Source organism: Danio rerio, chromosome 4, assembly GCF_052040795.2.
Source record: "Danio rerio strain M-AB ecotype USA chromosome 4, GRCz13ab, whole genome shotgun sequence".
In the NCBI taxonomy this organism is placed as follows: domain Eukaryota; kingdom Metazoa; phylum Chordata; class Actinopteri; order Cypriniformes; family Danionidae; genus Danio; species Danio rerio.
Window position 1 is genome coordinate 49,684,890 of NC_141024.2, and position 24,584 is coordinate 49,709,473.

At 37.2% G+C, this 24,584-nt stretch overlaps 3 protein-coding genes and 1 non-coding gene across 6 annotated transcripts in view; 1 reads left to right on the forward strand and 3 right to left on the reverse strand.

Annotated features, from left to right (window-relative positions):
* LOC137490965 (protein NLRC3) overlaps positions 1 to 24,584 on the reverse strand; it is a 766,684-nt gene that overhangs the window by 408,694 nt on the left and 333,406 nt on the right. The gene's annotated exons all lie outside the window — the stretch shown is intronic.
* On the forward strand, positions 4,677 to 4,750 carry trnat-cgu (transfer RNA threonine (anticodon CGU)). The gene has a single exon. It is a non-coding gene; the product is annotated as a tRNA-Thr (tRNA).
* Positions 8,828 to 10,322, reverse strand: LOC141381526 (uncharacterized). Its single transcript, XM_087249652.2, has 7 exons — positions 10,205 to 10,322; positions 9,966 to 10,031; positions 9,791 to 9,879; positions 9,604 to 9,703; positions 9,429 to 9,534; positions 9,253 to 9,323; positions 8,828 to 9,076 (listed from the first exon to the last, which is right to left on the reverse strand). Exons 1-7 carry the CDS (start codon positions 10,241 to 10,243, stop codon positions 8,984 to 8,986), a joined length of 564 nt encoding a protein of 187 aa, XP_087105778.1. The 5' UTR covers positions 10,244 to 10,322; the 3' UTR covers positions 8,828 to 8,983.
* Positions 17,593 to 24,584, reverse strand: part of LOC137491432 (uncharacterized) — an 85,544-nt gene continuing 78,552 nt past the window's right edge. For all 3 annotated transcript variants that reach the window (XM_088650647.1, XM_087249216.1, XM_087249217.1), the window contains one exon: positions 17,593 to 19,983. In XM_088650647.1, coding sequence (XP_088506773.1) covers positions 19,031 to 19,983 — 953 coding nt within the window. In that variant the 3' untranslated portion in view covers positions 17,593 to 19,030. The remainder of the gene's footprint in view (positions 19,984 to 24,584) is intronic.

The window sequence follows — 24,584 nt, forward strand, 5'->3', positions numbered from 1 at the left end:
AACCTGTTTTCATAGTTGAAAAGTTAAATCACAATTCTTGTTGTGCAATGCTAAACCTTTATGTTGAAAGAGTGCAAATATATATATATATATATATATATATATATATATATATATATATATATATATATATATATATATATATATTAATATATATTGCACTTATACATTCTGTTTATCTTGAAAATACTTAAATAATATGTGCTATAGGTTCTAAAATGGCCCTCTACTGTAAACTGACACTCTGGCTCTGAGAGAAAAGCCAGTTTGTAAAAAAAAGTCTTGGTTTTGCTTGGTTAATAAATAATAACTCATTCAATGGCACAGCATCCTCTTTCACATAATCTCATAAACTTGATCTAATTAGTTAGTGCTGAATTATCGCATTGTATCGTGATATGGGTGTGAATCGTATCGTGTTGCATCGCAATATGTCACAAATGTATCGCTAATATATCGGATCCTATTCTTTGTATCGAGATGCGTATCGGATCGGCATTATAGCTTAGATGCCCAACCCTAGTCCAAACAGCTTGAAAAGTAGATTTTTTACCATAGGTGCCCTTTAAAGAGCCTGTGTGGTGACCGCAAATATTCAGCTCGGACGAGACGCCGTTTAAAGTTTTTTTTTTTACATATAGAATATCATTGCTTTACATTATTGTAATGTTTTTTATATTTGTAGTTTGTATATATAACAAATGCTTAGCTTATTGTTCACAGTGATCGTTATAATAGAATAATGTGCATTGCATAGGATTATTCAGTATTTACATTCTTTAGTCGCAGCACTGTTTTTATTTATAGCATTTAGTCATTAAACAATGATATTTTGAAAAAAATTCTTGTAATTTTAAAAACTTAAAACTTGCAATTCTAGCCCGTGGTTGTAATATTTCAAGCTTGTTCTCAGACAAGTCTCTGGGTCACTAATACTTTGTATTTCTGGAAAATCCGGGATGGAATTCTAGTAAAAAGTGGTACTGTAGAGGAACGGCTTCCCGGCAGTTTTACACCACCTAAAAAACTAATTTATTTTTGTTTAATTTATTTATTGACCCTGCTAATCCAGCGAGAATATTTTTTTCTATGGTTGCATCTGCATTTTAGTTTCTGTGATATATTCTATACAATATAGAAAGGCATATTGTATCTTTCTCAATTAATTCAATAAAGTTGTTCTTTAAACAGCTTAAGCATTGAGATTTAAACCTGTATTTTGACCCTAATAGTAAATTGTTATTATGCACATCTGAAATAAAATACATTTTTACTCCAATGAAAAATATGTGTTGAAATAGAACACAAATAGACAAATGTATTTAATATTCTACAGTTTTATTTTTTTGAGTAATTGGTTTTCACTATTTTAGCCTATGATTTAAATGTTCTCTCTGTGTTTAAGTGTACTGTGTGTATAGAAGAGTTGAATGAATTTATGCTCTTGATGAATGTGTACAGCTGTATATTTGTATAAATAAAAAATGATGACATATTGTGGTGTGTTCTGTCATATGTACAGATTAAATAATATGTATCCTTTAAAAAACTGTAATTAATAATATATATTAGTAATATGTGTTGGTTTAATGTTGAAAAGGTTGTGTAAGCATTCATTTCAACGTTAAATCATTTGGATAAATTATATGTTGAAAATCTGTGGATTCTATGATGTTCCAGTCGACCTAAAATCAACATCATTTCAACATTAGACAAACCAATTAGGTTGATTATATGTTGGAAATGTGTGGATTGTATAATGTTGTTTCGATCGACTGAAAATCAACATCGATTCAACGTTGGTAAGTAACCAATTGTGACGATTTCAGGTTAGATTTGAATGGAGTGCCTGATGTCGTTTCAACATTACACCGATGAGCAAAACGATGTTGAATCAACATCGGTGATCAACGTGGATTTGATATCAAAAGAAACGTTGATTTTTAGGTTTTGTGAAAAAATACATGTTGTACTCGGCCTAAAATGTACATTCTTAAATGTTATTAAGGGCAGAAATTCACACATAGATTAAGGTACATCTGAACAGTGATTTACAATAATAAAATCCAAATGTCAAAAAATGGGGTTTATGGCGTTTTGCAACCAAACTCTTCATATGCATACAGTTGAAGTCAGAATTATTAGCCCCCCTGAATTATTAGCCCCTCTGTTTATTATTTCTGAAAATATTTTTTTCAACACGTTTATGAAATAATATTTTACTAGATGTTATTCAAGACACTTCTACACAGCTTACAGTGACATGTGAAGGCTTAACTAGGTTAATAAAGTTAATTAGTGAGGTAAGAGTAATTTATTAAGGCTCATAATTCTGACTACAACTAACTTTAAGTTACTTTTGTATTTGCATTTTAATTTATTTTCAAAATAGGACTTTATTTGTATATATAGTCATTTTATTTATGTAATATTCTTGCTGTGTTTACATAAGAATCCTCTGCCTTTTATACTTTAGTTTAAATTGTATTTTATATATAATTGTTTTATTTCTGTCATATGCTTGCTGTGTGTGTTTAGATGTATATTTTGTAATAAACTACAATATATTTAAACAGTAAGGCCTTTATCTTTATTGATTTCTTGCATCATTTCAGAGAAAACTAGTACAAACTGTGAATTCCAATTACTTTTTTTTGTAAAATAGATTATAATAATTTGGTATTTTTTCTCAAGCAATGCAAAGTGCATTATTTATTGCATACTACATGCATCCATTTAAAAACCTGTTTAGTGATGGGAAGTTCGGATCATTTTACTGACTCGGATCTTTGAGTCTCGTTCATCGAGATGAACGAATATTTTTTCAAGTCATTTCGTTCATTTGGTTCAATTTGTCAAAATGTTATAAAAATTTAACGAATTGCTTCCAAACACATCTACAACTAGCCCAAAAGGTTGATTGCATAACACATAAGTGATAAATGGAATATTATAAGAAGGAGAAAATAATACTTTAATGTTTACCTGCTCTTTTGTCATTGAAGGCATTTTTGTCAATTTGCTCAGCTCACCTCTTCATGTCTTCTAATGTCAGTGGTTCGTTCATGTTACACTGGCAGTCACATTTAATCTTAACCAATGTACACAGTCTCAGCCGATAGGAGCCATAATGATTAGTTCACCTATCAAGTCTTAAGTCGTTCGTTATTTACGTGACAGAATGACATAACCTGAGGATACGAGAGATGAGCGGTTCAATTCTTTTTCCGACCCTAAATGCGTATGATTGGCCCGTGATGAAGGAGTGAATCAGACCCGATAGAGCACTCGAGAGATGAATGGATCAATTCTTTTTCCGGCTCTAAACGCGTATGATTGGCCCGTGAGGAATAAGTGATTCAGACCCAATAGAGGACTCATGAGGTGAACCGATCAATTCTTTTTCCGGCTCTAAATGCGTATGATCAGCCTGTGATGAACAAGTGACTCAGACCCGATAGAGGAAAGATGAACGGATCAATTCTTTTTTTCCGGCTCTAAATGCATATGATTGGTTTCTGCCTTTCTGCGATGAACGACTCGAAATGTGATGAAGACTTGAAATAACTATACCACTTGCACAAATGTGTGCACGCGTGAATTAACAAATCACTTCCTGAGAGGACTCGTAGTTCCCGAGTCATATTCCATGGGGTCCGTTCTTTGTACCTCGCTTAAATGATCTAAGATGATTTGGCAGATCCTGAATCTTTTAATCTTGATAGCTGATCTCTCACTAATTTGGTTCTTTAAAGAGGTTCGCGAATTAGATTAGAATGTCTGGATAAACTGATCTGAGATCGCTGCTTGTGTTGTGAAGGACAGATCTATCGATCATATAACAGATCATCAGATCAGATCTATCGATCCTTGAAATCATCAGCAATGTCGTTTGAGAGCCTCTTTATGCATGTGCAAAGTAACTGAGTAGAAAGCATAGTACATTTTGCTTCCCCCCCACCCCCTACTGTCTTAGATGAAACTGCGTTTGGAAGAATCATATCCAGAGGTTTTTTCTTTTAGTGTTAAGACTAAGTTGGCCAGAGCACCTGTCTTGGGAACAGCAGGTCCTAGGTTCAAATCCAAACTGCACCTTTCCCTCAGATTATGGGAGAGTGGCTTTCTGATCTGAAACTCTTTCAATGGCCGATAGCATATGTTTGTCCTGATTTCCATTTTCCGAGCTGACTCTGGGTTTGGATGTAATGATAAAAATAAATTCATGCACTTTTTGCTTTGATCTTGAACAGAGGCCAGGTTACAGGTCAGGTTTGAGACATGATCATCCAGACTCAAAAAGACTGCATCCGTCTTGTCAGCATTTTCTGCATCCTGACATGCTGGTTTTTGTTGTGTATTATTTTTTCTTCTTCAATTTTTGTTATCCGGCAAATGTCTCTTACTGTGAATTTTTGTGGTGCTGTGGCTTAGCTGGTCAAAGCCCCTGTCTTGTAAACAGGAGATCCTGGGCTCAAATCCCAGCAGCGCCTTAGTCCAGGTGGTGCGTGTGCTTGTTTTATAGAGCTTACCGGAATGAATTATAAAATTGTATAGCTTTGAGGCGTAATGAATAGTGCGACAAATATAGTTAAACAACCTCTTTGCTTACCATTTTAAGACTTGCTGTCTTTTTTTAGTCTCTGTGTGCAAAAACGTCTTGCCTCCTCTTCATTGTTGGCACTGTGGCTTAGTTGGTCAAAGCGCCTGTCTCGTAAACAGGAGATCCTGGGTTCAAATCCCAGCAGTGCCTAATCTACAGGTGCCAGAGTTGCTTTTTGTTAAGAGTAACAAGTGTTTACGCAGCGGGATGTTTAGCAGTCGGTTTCTTAACAAAACTCAAATCCGTAAGAACGCTGCTCGTTCAAGAGGGCTTTGGATGATGGCTTTATATAGCATAGTGTGGTAATGCCTAACCAGTTGGACTTTAATATTTCAAGTCCAGATATTCACACATGCAGTGCTACTTTTTTTTTCTTTTTACAAATTAAACAATTAGCCCCTGTCAAGGTCGTTTGGCGCTGTGGCTTAGTTGGTCAAAGCGCCTGTCTAGTAAACAGGAGATTTCACATGGCCACCATTTTATAGAATGAAAGCTAGGCTGTGGTGGGAAAAACTATGGAAGTATAGGAGCAGCATTGTAAACATTGCAACAACGTGCTGTGGATTACAAACATCCAGCTGTTGCCACGATTTCAAAATGCAGATAGTGTAAACATCACTTTAATATCATTTAGTTCAGTTTAATTCCAACATTTAATAACAGATTAGGCATCAAACAAAATTACAATCTCTTTAAGAGTAATATGCTTAAGTGGCCTCCTAGAATTTAGTTCATGGCACCAGGTAAACACAGTGGGGACGGGGACTGAGATTAAGATGTACACCCAGGTACATAATGTTGCTGTGTGACTCCATACAATACTTCTGTTTTTTTTCCAACGTAGCCTCGATTTCACTTTTAAAATGGCAGCCTCTTGAAATCAGTCTACAGAGGGGGCTGGTAGCCTAAGTAGCACTGAAAGGGAGACAAGCCCATAGATAAGATAGGAAGGGAGAACTCATGGTTAATCTGGAACTTCAAGATGAGGGTTCCCTGCATGCGACGCAACGCAGGACCCTCTCCAGCCACAAATTAGCTTGCACGGCCTGGCCATTGGTCTGTGGGTGGTACTCGTGAGAAAGGCTAGGAGTCGCCCTCAGTTGTCAGCACAATTCTGCCCAAAACTTAGACACAAAATGGGGACCCCTGTCTAAAACCATGTCAACTAGGAGGCCATAAATACGAAAGACGTGGTCCAAAAAAATGGCTGCTTTCTTCCTTGATAAAGGTAATTTGTGGAGGGGAATAAAGTGAGCTGCCTTCAAGAATCTGCCCACTACAGTGAGAACTACTGTGTTGCCACTGGATGGGGTAACCCAGTGACAAGCCAACAAAAACTGACCAGTTTTTGAGATTCACCAGAACCATTATCTGCTTTTCCACTATCGTGCCAAAAGTGAGCAAAAAGTGTCGCGTTTCCACTGTCACTTCCAGGGCCTGGTCTGGCCAAAGCTGGGCTTCCTAAGGGCGAAATATAGACTATAGCCTATTTTATTACTTGTTCTTATGTCCTGAAACACTTAACACTTTCCTTTCCTTGTTTTTAAATAAATTGCTCTTAAACTTAATATTTACTGATTTTCACAGGTTGTCAATTCATTTTGCACAAGCACCAGACCATGGAGTGAGAACCACTGCTCTGCGGTACTCAAAATAGCAAACTATCATACTCAAAATGAATTGCCTTCCTAAAGTTATTTCTCTGCTTCAGTATATCCCTGTAAATAATTCTTTACAATATTTAAAACAGTTTGATAATTTAATCAATTTATTTTTCTGGAACAATAACGCCTTCAGTCTGAGACATCTCGCGCACTGGTCCATCCCTCCGAAGAAGATCTATCTTGGTTTAAGGATAAAAAAGCCATCCTGCTTCCTCTTCCACAACTACAATCCCTATCCATCCATTTTTTTTTTGTTCATTTTATTTTGTAAATGTGTCTTTTAAGGCTTATCTCAACAATATAATAACTTTTACTGACAGAATTTTAGATGCAGGCTAGGACGGTCTCGGTCATTTGCAGATAATGTTGTCCTATTGGCTTCACAGGACATGGACCTTCAGCATGCAGAGGGACAATTTGCTGCTGAGTGTGACAAGGAAGGAAAAGAAACAACACCTCTCAGGAGCTTGACTAGAAAAAGGAGGCCATCTCCAGTTTGGAGGAGAGTCCTTACCCCACATGGAGTTCAAGTATTTGTGTTTTTCATGAGGAATGGAATGTGAGATTAAAAGATGGATCAGTGCAGCGGCCGCAGTAATGCAGTTGATGTGATTGTCAATTGTAGTGAAGGAACTAAGACGAAAGGCAGTGTTCTCAATTTACCGCTCAATCTAGGTTCCTACTCTTACCTATGATCATGACTGAAAGGACAATATCTCAGATACAACTAGAAACATTTTACAAAGTGTTATGACCTGCTCATATAAGTCGTAACATAAAAGAGAGATGAACCAACAAAATAGCCTGAATGCAAAATATTTATTATAAAATGTAACTTATAAAGTGTTGCCCCCTTGAACAATGAATAGGACAGTCTTTTGATTTTCTGTAGATTTATTTGCTCCGGTCTTTTTTTCTGTGACGATTCGGGACTGAACAACAACAATTCATTTACAAGAACGGTTCACTTACAGACTGAATCACTTATCTGACTCTTCTTCTCTTATGAACACACAATGTCTCTTTTCTCACAGCGCCCTCATTGGTGCATGCATGCATCCCTGTACGCTGCTCTCTCCAACTTATTCAGATTTATATATAAACCACAAATAAAATAAAGGCATTAAAAATAAAATTAAACATTTATAATCCTTTTGAGGCCATTACAAAAGCAATCAATCAAAGCAACCAAAAATGTTGAGGAATATTAATGAAGATAAAGAACTTAGGATCTAATCACAACAACACTTTAATTACAAGATAGAAGTAATGCAAAAGAAAACCATAAGGTTAAAGAGTCAATGAGATGGCAGGTCTTGACATGAGGACTCCTTAGTAGCCACAGTGTCCTGGGGTAGCTCGCACAACAACTTTTATTTTCCCCCGTGAGGAGTAATGCAGGTGTAGCAGTCGATTCTGTTCCCCTCGGAATGTCTGTTCCCCTTTACGCAATTAAACTATGTCACACAGAGGCGTTTTTCGGGTGTGTGTGAAACAAGAAAAAAAAAATGAATGATGGCTCAGCCGACGTAGCACTATGGTGCAAGGTGCGTTTATTTACAGTGCAAAAGTTTCCATTCCAAAAATCCCAAAAATAAAAGAAAAAAAATAGATATATATATACAAAAAAAATAAACAAACAACAAAACAAACAAATAGAGACAATAAAGTAACAAAATAATTATATACAAAATATTTGTTCTCCAGAATTATCAAAACCAACTATTCGACACTACTCACACCTTCTATCTCCAACGACTCCCACTCTGAACTGAGCACAAGTCACTCTATTTATAGTGAGTGACTCCGCCCAGTTTGGATTAAACTATATTGAAGGTAAGTATAAGGTAAGTATGGACATAAACAAATCTTTCAGGTAAGTATTTCACACTTTCATACACTTCATTTGTATTACTATACAACTTAAAACCAAAATTATTAAATCAGCATTTTCACATGTCATGAATACTGCTTCTTCCATTGTTTTCCCATTCTTTTCATCCCCCACATAAAACACATAGTCTCCCCCGGGTGCCCAACCACTCAGCGCATGCGCAGCGCATCACTGTGCATAAAATGCTGCGCATGACCTTTTTGGCCCCTTTTGCCTCCCGTAGCCGCGATTGCGCAACCCGGAAGAGAGACGCAACAGAAACGCAACGAGACGAACAAACACAAACACAAACGGACACACAGGTAAGACAAATGTATGCGGTGTGATTTATGGCGTGTCAGAATATGCAAGGATTAATGGAGTATATAATGTGTTTGTGCGTGTATGTGTTTTTATTACAGCGCAATCTCCCGTGTGCACCCGATCGATCGGCTGGTGGAGTGAAGGTAAGTTATGTGTGTGTGCGTGAATATGTGGGTGTACAGCTCTGCCGCAGGCCAGTGACAAACTCCTTTGTCACAAACTACATGGTTTGCGTTGTTGCCGAGGCACCATACGTATGATCGCAAACAACGTACCCGTGAAGCACAACTGGATGTACGGGAAGCAGAGTGGTTCTTAAAGTTCGTATTTTTCGCGAACCTGAAAATTAAGTTTCTCCACGTAATCTAGAAAGTTTTTCCTTATTCCTTAAGCGGAATTTTATTTTAGACAGCATGTTTGCCATACACAGCTTTACATTTTAGAGACAAATTTATAGCAGGTATACCATAGCAATTTCCAAAGAGATAAACAAGAAAATAAACGTTTTTACATTTCATTTTTTTATTTACAGGAAAAGCATTTGTAGTCTGCTTCTGTTGCTGGATTATTAACGCAGGCCACGTGGAACCATCGCCCACATTGGTCACAGGAAATCTAAAAATAGAGAGGGGGTATTAATAATACATCTGCCTCATAATAAAAAGGGAAGCAACGTTGTAAGCAAAATGTTCGTGTTATTCAATCATATGCTATGATTAAAAAATAAATAAATAAAACTTGCTTACAATGCATTAAAAAAAAAAAAAAAAAAAAAAGACAAATGTTGTTACCCAGAGAAAATTCTCAGATTCATCAAATGTCTCTGCCTCCCCACAAAAGTGACACAGGTCACTTAGATCATCTATGAGATAAAATGAGCTGTTTAAATTTCTTTTGTGAATTTTAAGTAAGTTCTGAAAATGCATAAACGCACTGAAAATTAAGTTAAACACGAATAAAAACATACCAGATTGGTCAAGAAGTGTTGATGCAATCTCTAATCGGAGTCGTTTCACTTCTTGTGGTGCACTGCAGAAGTCAATTTCCTTCTCTTTAAGGATGTATTCTGCAAACTGGACAAAAACAAATATAAATAAACAATCCAAATTTTATTAATATTTCATATGGTCAATGACACATACCTTCAACGCAAACACACCACATGATGTTCCATCTTTTTGATGTGGGTGAGGCAGTGTTTCACACACCCAATGTGAAACTGGAAGTTTCTTCATAATTGCGCTGCAAAAGGTTTTTTTTTTTTTTGTTTTTTTTTTCTGTCTGTCTGTCAGTTAACTTCCAATATCAGATTATGCCGAATTATAATACCTTGCCGTTTCCAAACACTTCTTTTTCTTCACCTCAGTCTCTCCAAGAGAATCAAGAAGAATAGCTTTCCTTTGGGCTGGGTATATAGCCTAGATTTAACAAAAAATAAAAATAAAAAAACTTGAGAATAGGGAAAGTTTCAAGAAGAGTCCGTTTTCAAATCAGAAGCATTTACCATCAAAAACCAGTGGTGACATTCATTGACAATACCCAACAATACATCATATTTTGCTGGGTCCACCTAAATATAAATGAACACAATATTAGAAACTATATAACTATATATAATTACACAACTTGCTAAAAGCATGCAAGATCCATTTTGTTATTAAATTTTACACATGGTCAGAAAGAATAAAAACTAAAATATTTATTAATAAAAACACACAAAAAAACAAAAAAAAAAACATACACCTTGAATCGCTGAGGTTTTCCTTTCCACAGCTCAGACATTGTAAATGTGTTAAAAGCATAGGCTTTACGCTTAGATTTTTCATTGTGCTCCTTCACTTTCAAGGTAAGATAAGCATTTATTACCTTGTCAAACAATAAAAAAAAATAATAAAACATTAATAGAACATTACATAAAAGATTGACGTGACAATTTTTTTATCTTTACCTCACTCTCCAACTCCATGCCAGGTCTGAGCCTTGAAATGTCAGAATAAAATAATTTATATGGTCCCACTTTGGACAGCAATACATGGCTTTCATTGCCTTTCCAAGCACTTTTGAGGTCTATAAACAAATAAAAAGCAGCACTTTAAAAAATATAGTTTCACACCTGAAAAATATTTTTGCTTTTATTACAGCATTTGATTCTATAGTATATCAGCACTTACAGCCATGTTTTGCATCCTTGGAGTCAGCCTGTGCAAGCACTTCCACTGTAGTGGTGTGGGATGGAGGAGAGGAGAGACTGACAGTTAAGTTCAGTGGAGACAGGGAAGAGGAAGACTTGGGGGAGACACAGGGAGAAAGTTGTGGTGCATTTGGTGAGGATGGCGGTGATGGTTGGGGCTGCAGTTTTGTGATGGTGAGGTCTAAAGGTGTAGGTGAAGGATGCTGGTCTGGTCTTTGATTTTGTTGTGCAGCAAGGATCCTGTGGGGTACATGAGGTCCATCTACTTTAAATAACTTAAGGTGGTCTGTGCTTATTTTTGGGTAAATGTGACCTTTCTCATCCCTCAGATCAGCACTTTTTTCTTTGAGTTGGATGATTTCAAAAGGTCCTAGCCAGCTCCGCTCAAGCTTGCCACCTTTTCTCTGCTGGGACCTTATGTTTTTCCGTAGGACCTTTTGACCAACAGAGAACTGTGCTTGATTTTGCACTTTCTGTCTGCGCTCCTGTTTTTTTTTTACATTTTCCTTTACCATGTGGTCAATTTTCTCTTTTAGAGAAATGGCCCCTGACACGGTGTCCTCAGTTAATATATTTTCCACTGTGCTGTTAACCTTTTAGGAAATATAGCACTTAGAAATGATTTCACTTTGTCATTTAAACCAAATAAAAGACTAAACATATACCTCAAATGTCTCAGGCACCTCTGAAGGGTATCGGGCCTCAAAGCCGAACATCAGGAAAAATGGGGAGTACCTAGTTGTCAGCTGTGGCTTAGTTCTTAGACCAAACATCACTGCATCTAGGTACTCATCCCATTTTTCAGGTCGCTCCTCCACAAGTTTACACAAGGCTCTAGAGTAATAAAAAGGAGCAGGAAGGTATTAGTAAACAATTACAAGGATGTACAATATTACATCAATATTGCATTCCCATAATGCCAACTTACTTCTGGATGGTCCCATTTAGTTTTTCCACAAGGCCGTTAGTTTGTGGATGGTATGGGGCACAGAGGCTTCGTTCCACACCAAGGAAGTCACAGAGGTCTTTGTTGATCTATTTGCAAAACGTATGTAAGGTTTGTATAATTCTGATTTGCACAAAACATTTATTCTTATTTTCTGAATGTAATTTGATAAGTTGCAAACCTGGTTCACAAACTCTCTGCCTTGGTCGGTTAGGATCCTCTTTGGTCCCCAAACCTATAAAAAAAGTTAATGATACAGCGTGCAACAACTGCAGCTGATTTGTTGGGTATGGGATACGCCTCTGACCATTTGGTGTAATAATCGACAATGACACAAATGTATTCGTTGCCCTTGTCGGTTTTGGTCACTTTGCCCACCAGGTCCATACCCAACAGTTCTAGTGGCCTATCCACCTTAGGAAGGAAAAACAGCACAAATAAATGTGAATGCTGTGACACCTTGTATTTGAAAATGTGAACAAGCTTACATACACATATCGGAATATACTTTGGCTCCTGTTTTATGGATGGCCTACTAAACTGGCATTGAGCACACTGCAAAACCTGAAAATCAGAAATAAGCAAATGAGAAACAATCCATTAAGATCTCATAACAAGTTTGAAAGAAATTATTTAAATCTTACCCATTTATCAATATCCACCCCCATTCCAGGCCAGTAAAATCGGGCTGAAATGGCAAGTTTTGTTTTCTCCGTTCCACAGTGTGCTCCATGGGAGCTTGCATGAAAATCTTGAAAAATTTCATTTGCTTCATTTTCCCCAACAACCACTTGTTTTTTTAACTCCACGCCATTTTTTTTTGAAAGGTGGTAAAGTTTTCCATCTATTCAAACAGCATTATTGTTATTTAATTCTTTTATGAATAAATATTTTAAAATCTTAACTCAAAAGTACTTTGCTTACCATCAATTTGGAAGTTGGAAGAACGCCGGCGTATAATATATTTTTGCTCCTTCTTTATACCAACAGGGTATGTGCCTTGCTGTTTATAGTTCATAATTTGTTCATACATTTTTGGATCCATTATTGTTGTTTGAGTCAGAGAGTAACCACAAGCAATACAAATTGGTGTGACTATCAAGTGACAATGTGGTATGGCCATGTTCCCAATTTATAGCTCCACTGATAATTAATTAATTGAATAATTAATTGTAAACAATTATTATATATATATATATATATATATATATATATATATATATATATATATATATATGTATGTATGTATGTACGTACGCGCGCGCACACAAACACTGGGGCACATACTGGGACACATGTGTCTAGAGGACTAACATAACTGTAGGCCTACATGCAATATTAAATTAGGGTGCATAAACTAAGACATTAAAAAAAAAGCTAAAAATGCAAACAAGAACCACAGGTAATATGTAATGGAAGTGTAAGATTGATTTTATTGCGCTACTTTGACATTGCAAGACATACAAAGCATTGCCACACTTTTGTCCCTTTTCGCTTTCCGTACATCCAGTTGTGTTTGGGTGTGTCCGCATACGCTGTTAGCGGATACGCTTCGTAGAGGGGGAACTGGAATTCCAGAAGGGAACAGAATCGACTGCTACACAGGCACCTAGACATAGAGGTAAAGTTGGTTTTATATTTACACATTTGTTCATTTATAGGTCTCTATGTTGTTTACCTTGTTACTTTGAATATTCAATCATAATTAGAATGCAAGTGTGACTTCTAAACAACATTAACACTGTTTATTTGACTGTGAACAATGTTGTACTTTGATAGTCATTGGCTGATAATATGATGTCGCTATTTAGAGTTTGCAAATAATATTTTTATGAAATTATATTATTAAGGGGAAAGTCTGAATGTGCGAATATAAAACCAACTTTACCTCTATAATTTAGACTCCAATCTAGAGTCTTGGGAACATCACAGTGTATTAATAATGTAAAAAAAATGTTCCCAAATCATAAAATATTTATCAAGTTTTTATTTTACTCAAAATAGTAAATATAGTAAACTAGAAAGAATCTTGAACCCAAAAGTAAAGAAACTTTACTAATAAAAGCTGCAACACATGAAGTTTCATAAACTAATTTCGAGAGGAGCACGTGATATGATTTAGCACAACTGGCCACTCATCTGTAATCAGTAATAATCCAATCAGATTACTCCAACTGCCCCATACAACGCAAGCCACAACTCCAACTAAACTCAAGACGCCGGCAATCCAAGCCACTGCAATGAAGCCGAACTCTCACTGATCTAATAGGGGTCCACTTTCGATAACAGACATGCCTCGCTAGATAACAACACTCCAACAAAGACTAAACATTTCATAAAGGTTTATGAAAGACGAGACTAGCGTGAATGGAATGATTTCAACAAAGAACTCACCTCTCAGCCTCCTGGCTGTCAACAAATCCATAACATTCAGACAGCTAAAGTAGTTCAAATGCAAATTACAAGGCAATCTAATCCACAAACATTAGTCTACAACATATCCAAACGTTGATAAACATTTATGGAAGGGTGCACTGTTATCACCCAAACCTGCTGCTGGAGCACGTGGAGCCAGTCTTTCAGGCATAAACACCGTAGCTATTTTGGTCTACAAAATGGCCGCCAACCTTTTGCACTCTGAACTCTGACTGGTACTCCAAGGAGCCAATAGCTGAAAGGTGAAGTACCACCATCCAATAAGCTTTCCAAACCTGTGATTGTCCCGCCTTCTCTCTTGATAGTTTCATGAATCGACTGAGTGCAAAGACTTTCGCTGCGTCCCAAATCGCATACTTATGCACTATTCTATGCCATTTTGTAGTATAAATAGTGTAAGTAGTGCGTTCACACGGAAAACTCTAAAAATAATAAGTGCACTTTAATTACCCGGATGATGCACTCATTCAGCCGGTAAAATGAAGTGTGTAATGATGGACACTTCACGCACTCAACGACCGCAGGTTTGCTTACGTAGCGGAAGAGGCGGAGCTATCGGACGCACACGTTGAATAACTTTATTTATTTTGGATGGTGAAAGCAAAATTCTTCTACGAGAGTGATTATAGCGCACCCCGATGGTGAATGCGGCAACACTCACAGCAGGTATTATTTGATAATTTGGCCGTTTACTTCAATGATTTGGCAAACAACAAACGTCATCAGGGAAACGGTTTGAATTTCCGCTTAGTAAAAAAACATTAGTGTGCCATTTGGGACGACACTACATACATATACTACCCTGTTGAGTGTGTAAGTGCATAAGTACATAGTGCATGAGTGCATAGTGTATAGTGTGCCATTTGGGACGCAGCTTTTATGAATAAATCGGGCCAGATACACTCAAGATTTTTCAATCATGTTAAGATTCCATACGTAATGTTATTGATCATGGATTTAATAAAAGCTAATGTTAAACATTACATTCACACAGTTCCTACAAAGTGGTAACATTATTTTTCAAGTTTGATGTTGGGAGTTGATATATTTACATTTAAATAATAAAAAAATTAAAATGAAAAGAGTATTACCCAGCTACTGAAATACATATATCACATTAAGCATTGAAGCTCTTTTATAACATGTCAATAGTGACTCATATATCAATACACACGAGTGTCATAGAAAAGTTTATAATGGGAAGTCAGTGAGATGTGAAACGGCAAAGAAGCAATTTCCTGCTTGACTGGTACAAACCGGAGGAGGAAATTTCAATGAGAGTCAATGGAGTAACTTTTCATACATTGACTGTGTTAGGTACATTTGCTTTTAAACAAACTTCTATACCACTAAGGGGTTTAAACTCCACTCCACTGTCATCTCACCTGCTCTCCAAGAGGTACTTCTAGGACCACCAGCCAAGACACGCCCCATATCCTCAGCCTTCCATCCATTTGCCACCCTGCAGGGGGTCGAATGCCCACTTCAACAACCCTTGCACATCAAGATATTATAGTTATTGTAACATGCATTAACAAAGGCGCTTCTATTCACAGTTGCCCATGCACTTATGAAGAAACCTTGCATGAATATCAGCTGAAACAATTAATGATGTCTGCTGTATATATACTATGCTGTAAATATATAATTTTTGATTCTCTCTTATTTTCTCATTTTAAGAGCGCATGACTGCCGGCTCCAGATAACTGCCCTCATTCAACTCTTAGCAAAGATACATTTTCACTCATACAGCCCATACCCCTAATGCCATATTCACACTACACTTTTTGGTTTTTGAGATGTTCTGAACTAACATCAAAATTTCAATCCCATATTCCACCTCATCATAGCTGATCTAACTTTGCAGGATGAAGAAACTCTCTTTATAAAGCAAACAGATCATTTACACAAAGGGTACACCCCAATGCATGTCTAGGCCTCTTCCCCACATTTCTTCATTTAATTTTTCCCTCTAATTGCCCTATACTTCCATTCACTCTTGTTTACCACAGCTCTGACCCATTTCGCGGTCGCCCAAGTTTCAATTGCTGTGGCAGCAACGCTCTAAACAAGCTCGTATACACTTACACTTCCAATACCACTATCATCACAGTCCACTGCATAAATAGAGCAGTATATGCTTATGCAGGAGCACACATTGCCTCCATACTGACCCACTGAACCTCTGCAGCAGCAGAGACGCTAAGCTGAGCCACCCTCCACTACAGCGCAACTGCAGCGACGCTCTAGCCGACCCCTTATTCACTCTCACATCTACATATCACTAACGACAGGATTTTACATTCTTATGGGAACATGCATAAATATGCAATACTGAGTACCACTGCACCTTTGCAACAGCAGAGACTCCCCACCAAGTTACATTCACCAATAGCACCGCTGCAGTGGCACTCTAGCTGAGCCCCTCTTTTACTTCATCTCTACAGATCACTACTGACAATATTTAGCATTCATAGCGCTCCAACGCTGACTACCACTGCACCACTGCAACAGCAGTCGCTCCGCTGAGCCGTTCCTTGAGCACCTAACTTGTCCCGTCACCCTCTAACAGCAATATTCACCGTCAAAATCCCCTTTTTCCCAGAGTCGGCCAACTAGCCCTGTTCCCCGGGCGCCGACCCCCGCAGGGGTCTTGTCAGACAGAGAACCTCATCTAAAACAACACTAGCTACATGAATACACTGGAGAGTGGAGTACAGTTGTATCCACACCTGTACAATCACTTGCAAAGAGATTTTAAGCAGCAGAGGTGCTGTTTGCCAGATGTTTATGAAACTGTTCTTCTCTCAGCCGCCATCATTGTGTTTACGGCAAATGTGACACATTTACGTGTTCATTAAGGTTTGCTGATTGATTGAAACTCTTCCCACACAGAGTGCATGTGAATGGTTACTCTCCAGTGTGGGTCTCACACAGTCAAGTGATGTAAATTCAAAGGTCAAAGTTCACCAAGCTTAAACTTAGCAAGGCAGTGAACTGCGAAACTTTACGCATAAACTTGCGTTTCCGTTCTAATGTATTTGCATGTGTATGAATGGAAGTCAATGACTGTAAAAAATATGGACGACTCGACAGCCCCTTTTCCCATTGAACGCCTTGAGGGCAAAACGCCTGCTTGACGGGCACAAACTGTCGCAAAAGACTGCTGAAATTGGAGCCTTGACATGCGCAGAAGGACTGTCTGATGGAGCCAGAGGAGGAGCCGCGATAATGAGTCGGAGTCGAGCTTCCAACCAAACGCTTTATGTAAAATGAACCACGCCCCCCGAACTTCTCACTTGACACCTCCTGATCTGCACTATAACAAAGGCTCGCTGATGTAAACAGAAGCACTTACATTTAAAAACACAGAATAATATACGGTTTAAAAACAGTGTTATTTTAAGCTGTTATACTTTAATAAAAGCAATACATGCTGGACTGCAGAAATAAATGATCTTTTATACACTCAAGCCTAAATATCAGAACAAATAATATATTCTCTAAAATATGTATATTCTATAAAATTTGAACAATAACATATAAACAACACGTACATTTTTAGAAAGGTTTTTATTTTTAATTAGCCATCAACAGAACCCAAAATATAGCCTACACACCATAACGATTTACCATGCGGGAACAATTGTGCGTTTAGAAGATAAATACAGCAAGATTTCCAAATATCAACAGGATATTTACACATCCCAACCCTGCAATTTGTCAGTTTGTGCAAAAAAAACTTTGCACTATTAATACAATGTGCTGCAACATCGCTAGTATATTGTATATTGATTTTCGCTTGAATTGTTTATTTATTTGTTTATTATTAGTTTATTTTTTTGTGCAGTTTTATTGTCATTTTTATATATCTTAATTCTTGTGCACTACAAAATGTATTCAATTGTATTATTATTTAATACTTGTGCAATCAATACAGGTTTTTATTTTGTCCTTTATTTAAATATTTGTGATGTATGCTGTTTGCATCTTTATTCAAAGGTTAAACTCAGTGATACACTTTGCGTTTACATAGTAGCCTGCATTTGCTGTCATATCAAAACAAATGGATGTAATAACGTTAACAAAGGTGAGGGTTTTATATAATGAAAATTCAATCGCGCCAGCTCCGGGCCGCAGCGCATAACCTACTCGCGGCGTCGCGGGCTGATTCCGGCTTGCATGCAGCAGCGCCGGCTCGCTCAGCCGCCGCATCTGGCTCGATTGACTCGGGCTGGAATCGGGCAGCGAGTCCAGGCATCCGGAGTAGGTCCAGCAGAAGTAGTCAGTCTGAGGGGTAAGTCTCCGGCAGGCGAGAATCTAGCCGGAACTGGCCCGAGTGTATTTTGCTATCTGGGTGGCTAGGCGTGTTTAAGCAAACTAATAAAGCCCGAAAAAAAGCCCTGACCTTAGCTAATAAACAGTGTTCCACCAGGATTATGTATGTCAGAAACTATAGTTTACTGCTGAACTCATTTTGGCATGGTAAAATAACACAGAAATCGAATAATAACACTTCAGTCTCCTGCCGAAGCTTAGACGGTCTGCTTTGAGAAGCTGTCAATCACAGCTGTCAATCACGATGACACGCCCAGCATTAAATTACTGCTAAAAACAAACTGTTTACAAAAATGAAGATCTGCACCTATTTCAGCACAATAACCAGTGCCTTAATCGACCAGAACCATCTTTCAGGAAATTTTTTTGCAAGAGTAATTCATTTTTTTATTTGGGCTCAAGTCTCGAGTCATTGACACGGAGGAGGCGGGCTTTTTGACTTGTACTGCAGCCAGCCCCCAGGGGGCGATCTAACGGCCAAGACCTTCACACAAACGCAGGCTTGCGGCACACTTGATGGAAGTCTATGGAGAGAAAAGTCCAGTGTGACCACGGCTTAAGTGCAAGTGAATGGTTTCTCTCCAGTGTGGTGCATCATGGGTAGATTAAGGGATGTTGATTCGCTGCAACTCTTCCCACACTGAGTGCACGTGAATGGTTACTCTCCAGTGTGGATCCTCATGTGTTTATTAAGGGATGATGTTTGGCAGAAACTCTTCCCACACTGAGTGCATGTGAATGGTTTCTTTCCAGTGTGGATCCTCATGTGTTTATTAAGGTTTGATGAGCGGTTAAAACTCTTCCCACACAGTGTACATGTGAATGGCTTCTCTCCAGTGTGGATCCTTGTGTGTCTATTAAGGTATGATGACTGACTGAAACTCTTCCCACACTGAGTGCATGTGAATGGTTTCTTTCCAGTGTGGATCCTCATGTGTTCATTAATTTGTGATGAGCAGTTAAAACTCTTCCCACACTGAGTGCATGTGAAAGGTTTCTCTCCAGTGTGGATCCTCATGTGTTTATTAAAGGATGATGATTGGCGGAAACTCTTCCCACACTGAGTGCATGTAAATGGTTTCTCTCCAGTGTGGATCATCGTGTGTTTATTAAGGTGTGATGAGCATTTAAAACTCCTCCCACACTGAGTGCATGTGAATGGTCTCTCTCCAGTGTGAATCCTAGTGTGTTGATTAAGGGATGATGATTGGCGAAAACTCTTTCCACACTGAGTGCATGCGAATGGTTTCTCTCCAGTGTGGATCATCATGTGGTCATTAAGGTGTGATGAGCAGTTAAAACTCTTCCCACACTGAGTGCATGTGAATGGTTTCTCTCCAGTGTGGATCCTCATGTGTTGATTAAAGGATGATGATTGGTTGAAACTCTTCCCACACTGAGTGCATGTGAATGGTTTCTCTCCAGTGTGGATCATCATGTGAATCTTAAGTTTGCTTTTGCTTGCCAAACTCTTTCCACACTGAGGGCAGGTGCAGGTGAAACGATTCTTGTCTCTCCTTTTCAAAATAACATCAGTCTGTAAATTAGTTTTTTCCTCAATTTTGACAAGATGTTGCTCCTCTTTACTCCCCTCGTTCTCTTTAATTAGGTCTGAAAAAAACAAACATTAAGTCTTAAAAACTCATCAAAAGCTGAAAAGTGAAAAGACACTGGAAACATTGGCTACACACACTGCAATTTTGATGCACATTAAATGTAAAATAAATCAGATCATTTTATGTTTGGTCCATTAACCTGTACAGATTTAGCAGATTCAATTAATCTTTATTTATCTAGTGCTTTTACAATGTATATTGTGTCAAAGACACTTAACATAGAAGTTATAGTAAATTGAAACCGTGTCAGCCCAGTTTTCAGAGTTCCTTACATAATTGATCATAAAAGTCATTTTGGTCATATTGATCAGACACAGATTTGAAAGATGTAAATGGCCTATATTTATCTGTATATATTCATAATAAGAATTTTTTTTTCTAAAATTTGTAAAGCAGACAGGAAATACTTGTTTATTCTGTACCTGACTGGTAAATGCATCAGAAAAAAAGTTCTGAGTTAAAAGCTAAACAAACAGCTGAATATTTGCCTCCTCACAGACATGAGACACACCTGTACAGAATCTGCATAAAGGCTAGAATGTGCAGCGTTCACATTGTGTGCTGTTGGGTCTTTATCATCAATTCTGGGGTGATTTTGAGGCTTAGTTTGGCCAAAACCTTCTCTGTTTCAGCACATTAACTGATATTTGGGAACATCTTATTTTGACTCAATACACTGGGCAAATTTACTCCCTTTTTGTTATATTCATGTCTGTTTTTTCTCCATTGGCCTCTATTATAAAAATATTGTTTTAATTGCAAAGCCATGACAGCTTATAATCATGCATTTATGATAGTTGGTATTTCCTGTGACGACAGTGTGGTAATTTAAATTTATATTTAAAAGTAATGCAAAGTGTCAGATTCACAGCACGGCTGTGTAACTTGTTTTCTCTTTTCGGTCAACTGGTTAGGTGGTTTCTGTCTCCAGAACATGATGAGACCAGGACTGAAAAAGCAGTTTAACACTTCATTTGCATCTGACCCAACCTACATGCTGTAAAATGTATAAATGTAGTGTTTGCTGTGCAGTTTAGAGTTTGCTTTCGATGATGCCACAACCATGCTGGGTTCTTCTTATTAAAAGTATTTTGCTTTGAAGACAACCGAAAGTACCCCCCAGCTTTTTGGGCTCTTAGAAGTTTACAACAACAATCAACATTGTTTAATTGGTCTTCACCCATGGGACGGCAAAAAGGAAATTAGTGAGAGTATAAAGGAAGTGGAGAAGAGTTGAAGAGGGCAGCATTATGTGGTGTGCTTGAGAAAAAAAAGTTGACTGAACGGTTGCAGTGTAAAACGAGTAGAGCAGGGGTGGCCGGCCGGTCAGAATTGGCAGGCTAGCGCAGAAGCTCAATTGAATTTACTGGGGTAAAATAAATGCTCATATTATAAAGACATGGCAGGGAAAAACGTAATGTAATGCAGTGCTTCTTGTACAATCTGAGACCCACTTTATATCGGATATCACTCGGGCAGTGGAGATTGCTGATTTCTAAAGAAAACAGACCTTAAACGTGCAGATTTTTGCATTGACATACAGTTCACCGGAAGCATTTAACCCAGGTTTCTGGCAAATTAAAATTAGCATGCTTCGGCATATACCCTATTATTGCACAGCCAATTTACACAAACTGACTATAGAAACACTATTCTGGTTTTCCAACATCTGTAATGATGAGGGCCCACTTTGGTTACTGATGGAACAGCACACTTCTAATCCAGTGTCATTATGCTCACTACTTTGTGCTTTCATTCCAATTTGTGGTGTTTGTTCACCAAAAATAAGAATTAATGAAAAAAAGAGAAAGTGTATTATTTTGTTCAAATTGCTGAATGCTACTGTTGTTGCAGTTCAGCTGTAATTGTGTGTGTTGTGTACATATGCCTGTGATTGATTGTATACAGGGGGCGCTGCTGGGTTATAGGAGGTGCAGTGATCTAGAGAGATAATGGAGTGTGAGACAGTATCATGCTGCTGTAAAGCCACTAAAGAATAATAAATCTTTTTTGCTTTGTTTAAAACGTTCTAGTGCCATGTTTCAGTAAAGATCTAACGTATTTCCACTACCGGACACAACACAGTAAACAATATTCTACAAATGACCCAGTTATTAATGGATCACTCAGAATATGGTCACAATTCAGACTTCACTTTAATAATAAACAAGCATTGCCTCAATTTTGTTAAATCCATTATTCTCTTCCTCTCTTACAGTTTCAGCATTCCAATTATGCTTTAGGAAGGGAGTTATCTGTGTTAAGGACCTGTTTAAAGATGGCATATTTATCTCATTTCAACAGTTAACAGACATTGAGATTCCCCAGTCAAATATTTTAGGTACCGTCAGGTCCGTAGTTTCATTAAAAACACTTCTCTCCTTCACCGAACCAACCAGAAGCATGCTGGATAGATGAATTGGTAAATATAAACCCATATCAAAGGGGTATGATGTCCATGTTATATGAAGTGGTCTAAAGAACTGCCTCCCCTAAATTGTATAAAGCAAAAATGGGAAGATGAACTAGGACTAGAAATATCAGATACAGCATGGCAATATGCCATAGCACTGGTCCACTCATCTTCTGTATGTATTAGACATGGTCTTCTTCAGTTTAAGGTGCTTCATATGCTTCCCCTATCTAGGAGCAAGCTGGCAAAAATGTATCCAGGGTCAGATTCATCTTGCCCCAGATGTGGTTTAGAGCCAGCAGATCTGAGTCATATGTTCCGGGGATGCCCTAGAATACAATAATGTTTTGGACCAATATTTTTAGATTATTTTCATCTATATATAATAAAGATATGGATCCTAATACTTTGACCTCAATTTTTGGTACAGTGCCCGATAAAATGTACCTGTCAGCCTTATCACAGAAATCCCTGCCTATTCTTCTTTATTGGCCAGATGCCTGATTCTTCTCAGGTGGAAAAAAAACAAACCTGCCATCCCACAAACATGGGATATTAGAATTTTCACATCTTTAACTCAAGGACCTTAAGTACACCATCTGAGGCTCTGTTAAAAAGTTTTATGAGGTTTGGCAGCCTTTCCTATCCCACATTGAACACTCAGGGGTTATTATATCCTACGTGTGAGTTTATCCCTAATTTTTTTTAATTTGTTTTATCTGTTTTATTTATTTATTTGACTTATTTGACTTTTTTTATTTTTCTCTTTCTCCCTTTTTCTTTATGTAGTGTGAGTATTTCTGTATCTTTGTACCATGTTAATTTTTTGGTCAATACGTGTGTTGTGGAAAAATTTAAGACTTTTAAAAAACAAAATAAAAATATTTGAATAATAAGAATGTAAGCAGTGCTAAAAATAGTTTTTAGAAGAGTAATAATCCCATGAATCTAGTTACAGTACATGTCCCTGTCGAAGGTCTGTGAATTTAAGCTTATTATTCACTAAAGAACAACAATCTTTACTTTTTATTATCAGTATACCCATATTTCTGCATACACTATTAACCTCAGCTTTAAAATCTCTTCTCCTTAATTGCTTCTAAATCATAAACTAAACACAATCTTTTATTTGTTGCTTTCTTGTAAAATTGTATTCAAATTAAATTAGTCACATCTATGTTTATAACTCAATTAAAATTTAGCTTAAATAAAATGTCTAACATGGATTGCATATCACCTTGTCTTGGTGTTTCTCTTAATTGCTCAACAAAATAAAACCTCTTCACTACACTGGCTAATTTTATAATCCTCCGTTTAAGTATTTCATTAACAATCAATCAGTTTTTGAATTTGACACTATTTTTGATAATTCATTTTCTCAACTATTTATTACTTAGTTTGTTCTAATCATTTTTATGATTTTCTTTTGGCTACTAATTAGTTCTACGTAATTTCGGTTCAAGTAGTTGCACATACAATCTTGATATACTTTTATAAGCTGACTAAAAATCACTCAATATTCTTATTATTTCCTTTCAGCTGAATTTTGACTTCATCATTAATCCTCTTCACATGGTTACATGTGAAAGAAAATCTGTTTTCTTAAACTCTCTTTATTCTGTTTCAATTCTTTTATCAGATTAGAACTAATAATTTTTACCCAATGACGTGAGTTCAATTTTTCATGTTTCAATTTCTTCTTTACGCATAAATATTTTTTTTCTGTTACCATTTTTTATTGTAACTCTTATTTTAATTCTAGTTTTATTGGAAAAAAAGTACCTACACTGATAAAGAGTATAAGATGTGCAAATTTTAATAATTGGTTAATTGGAAGTTAATAAGAGTGTTGGGAGTAATAAGCCTGAATATAGCAAGTGTATATTAAGTATGGCAAGTATAATCCTTAGTAAAAGAAGATATTGGAGGGACTTCAAGATGGAAGAGACGACACAACCGAAGGGGAGAACCAAGAGTGTGGAGATTATAACCGGATTCCATTCTCGTAAGTGACTTTGTTCTTTGTGTGACTGAAATGTAAGCAATAGCTGTGTTTCCATCCTAAATGCAAATTAAATTTATTTGCAAAACTAGAAAATCGCATTAAAGATAAGCAAATAAAGCAGCGTTTCCATCCAATGAGTCAAAGAGAACAAAATCGTCACTTCCTAATTAACTGACGC

Excerpts from the sequence above, each read along its gene's own strand:
- LOC141381526 (XM_087249652.2), bottom strand. The coding sequence starts at position 10,243 with ATGTCTGAGCTGTGGAAAGGAAAACCTCAGCGATTCAAG. Across the intron at positions 9,704-9,790 it reads AAGTGTTTGGAAACGGCAAG|CGCAATTATGAAGAAACTTC; the intron begins GTATTATAATTC and ends AACCTTTTGCAG. Across the intron at positions 9,535-9,603 it reads GTGGTGTGTTTGCGTTGAAG|TTTGCAGAATACATCCTTAA; the intron begins GTATGTGTCATT and ends GTTTTTGTCCAG.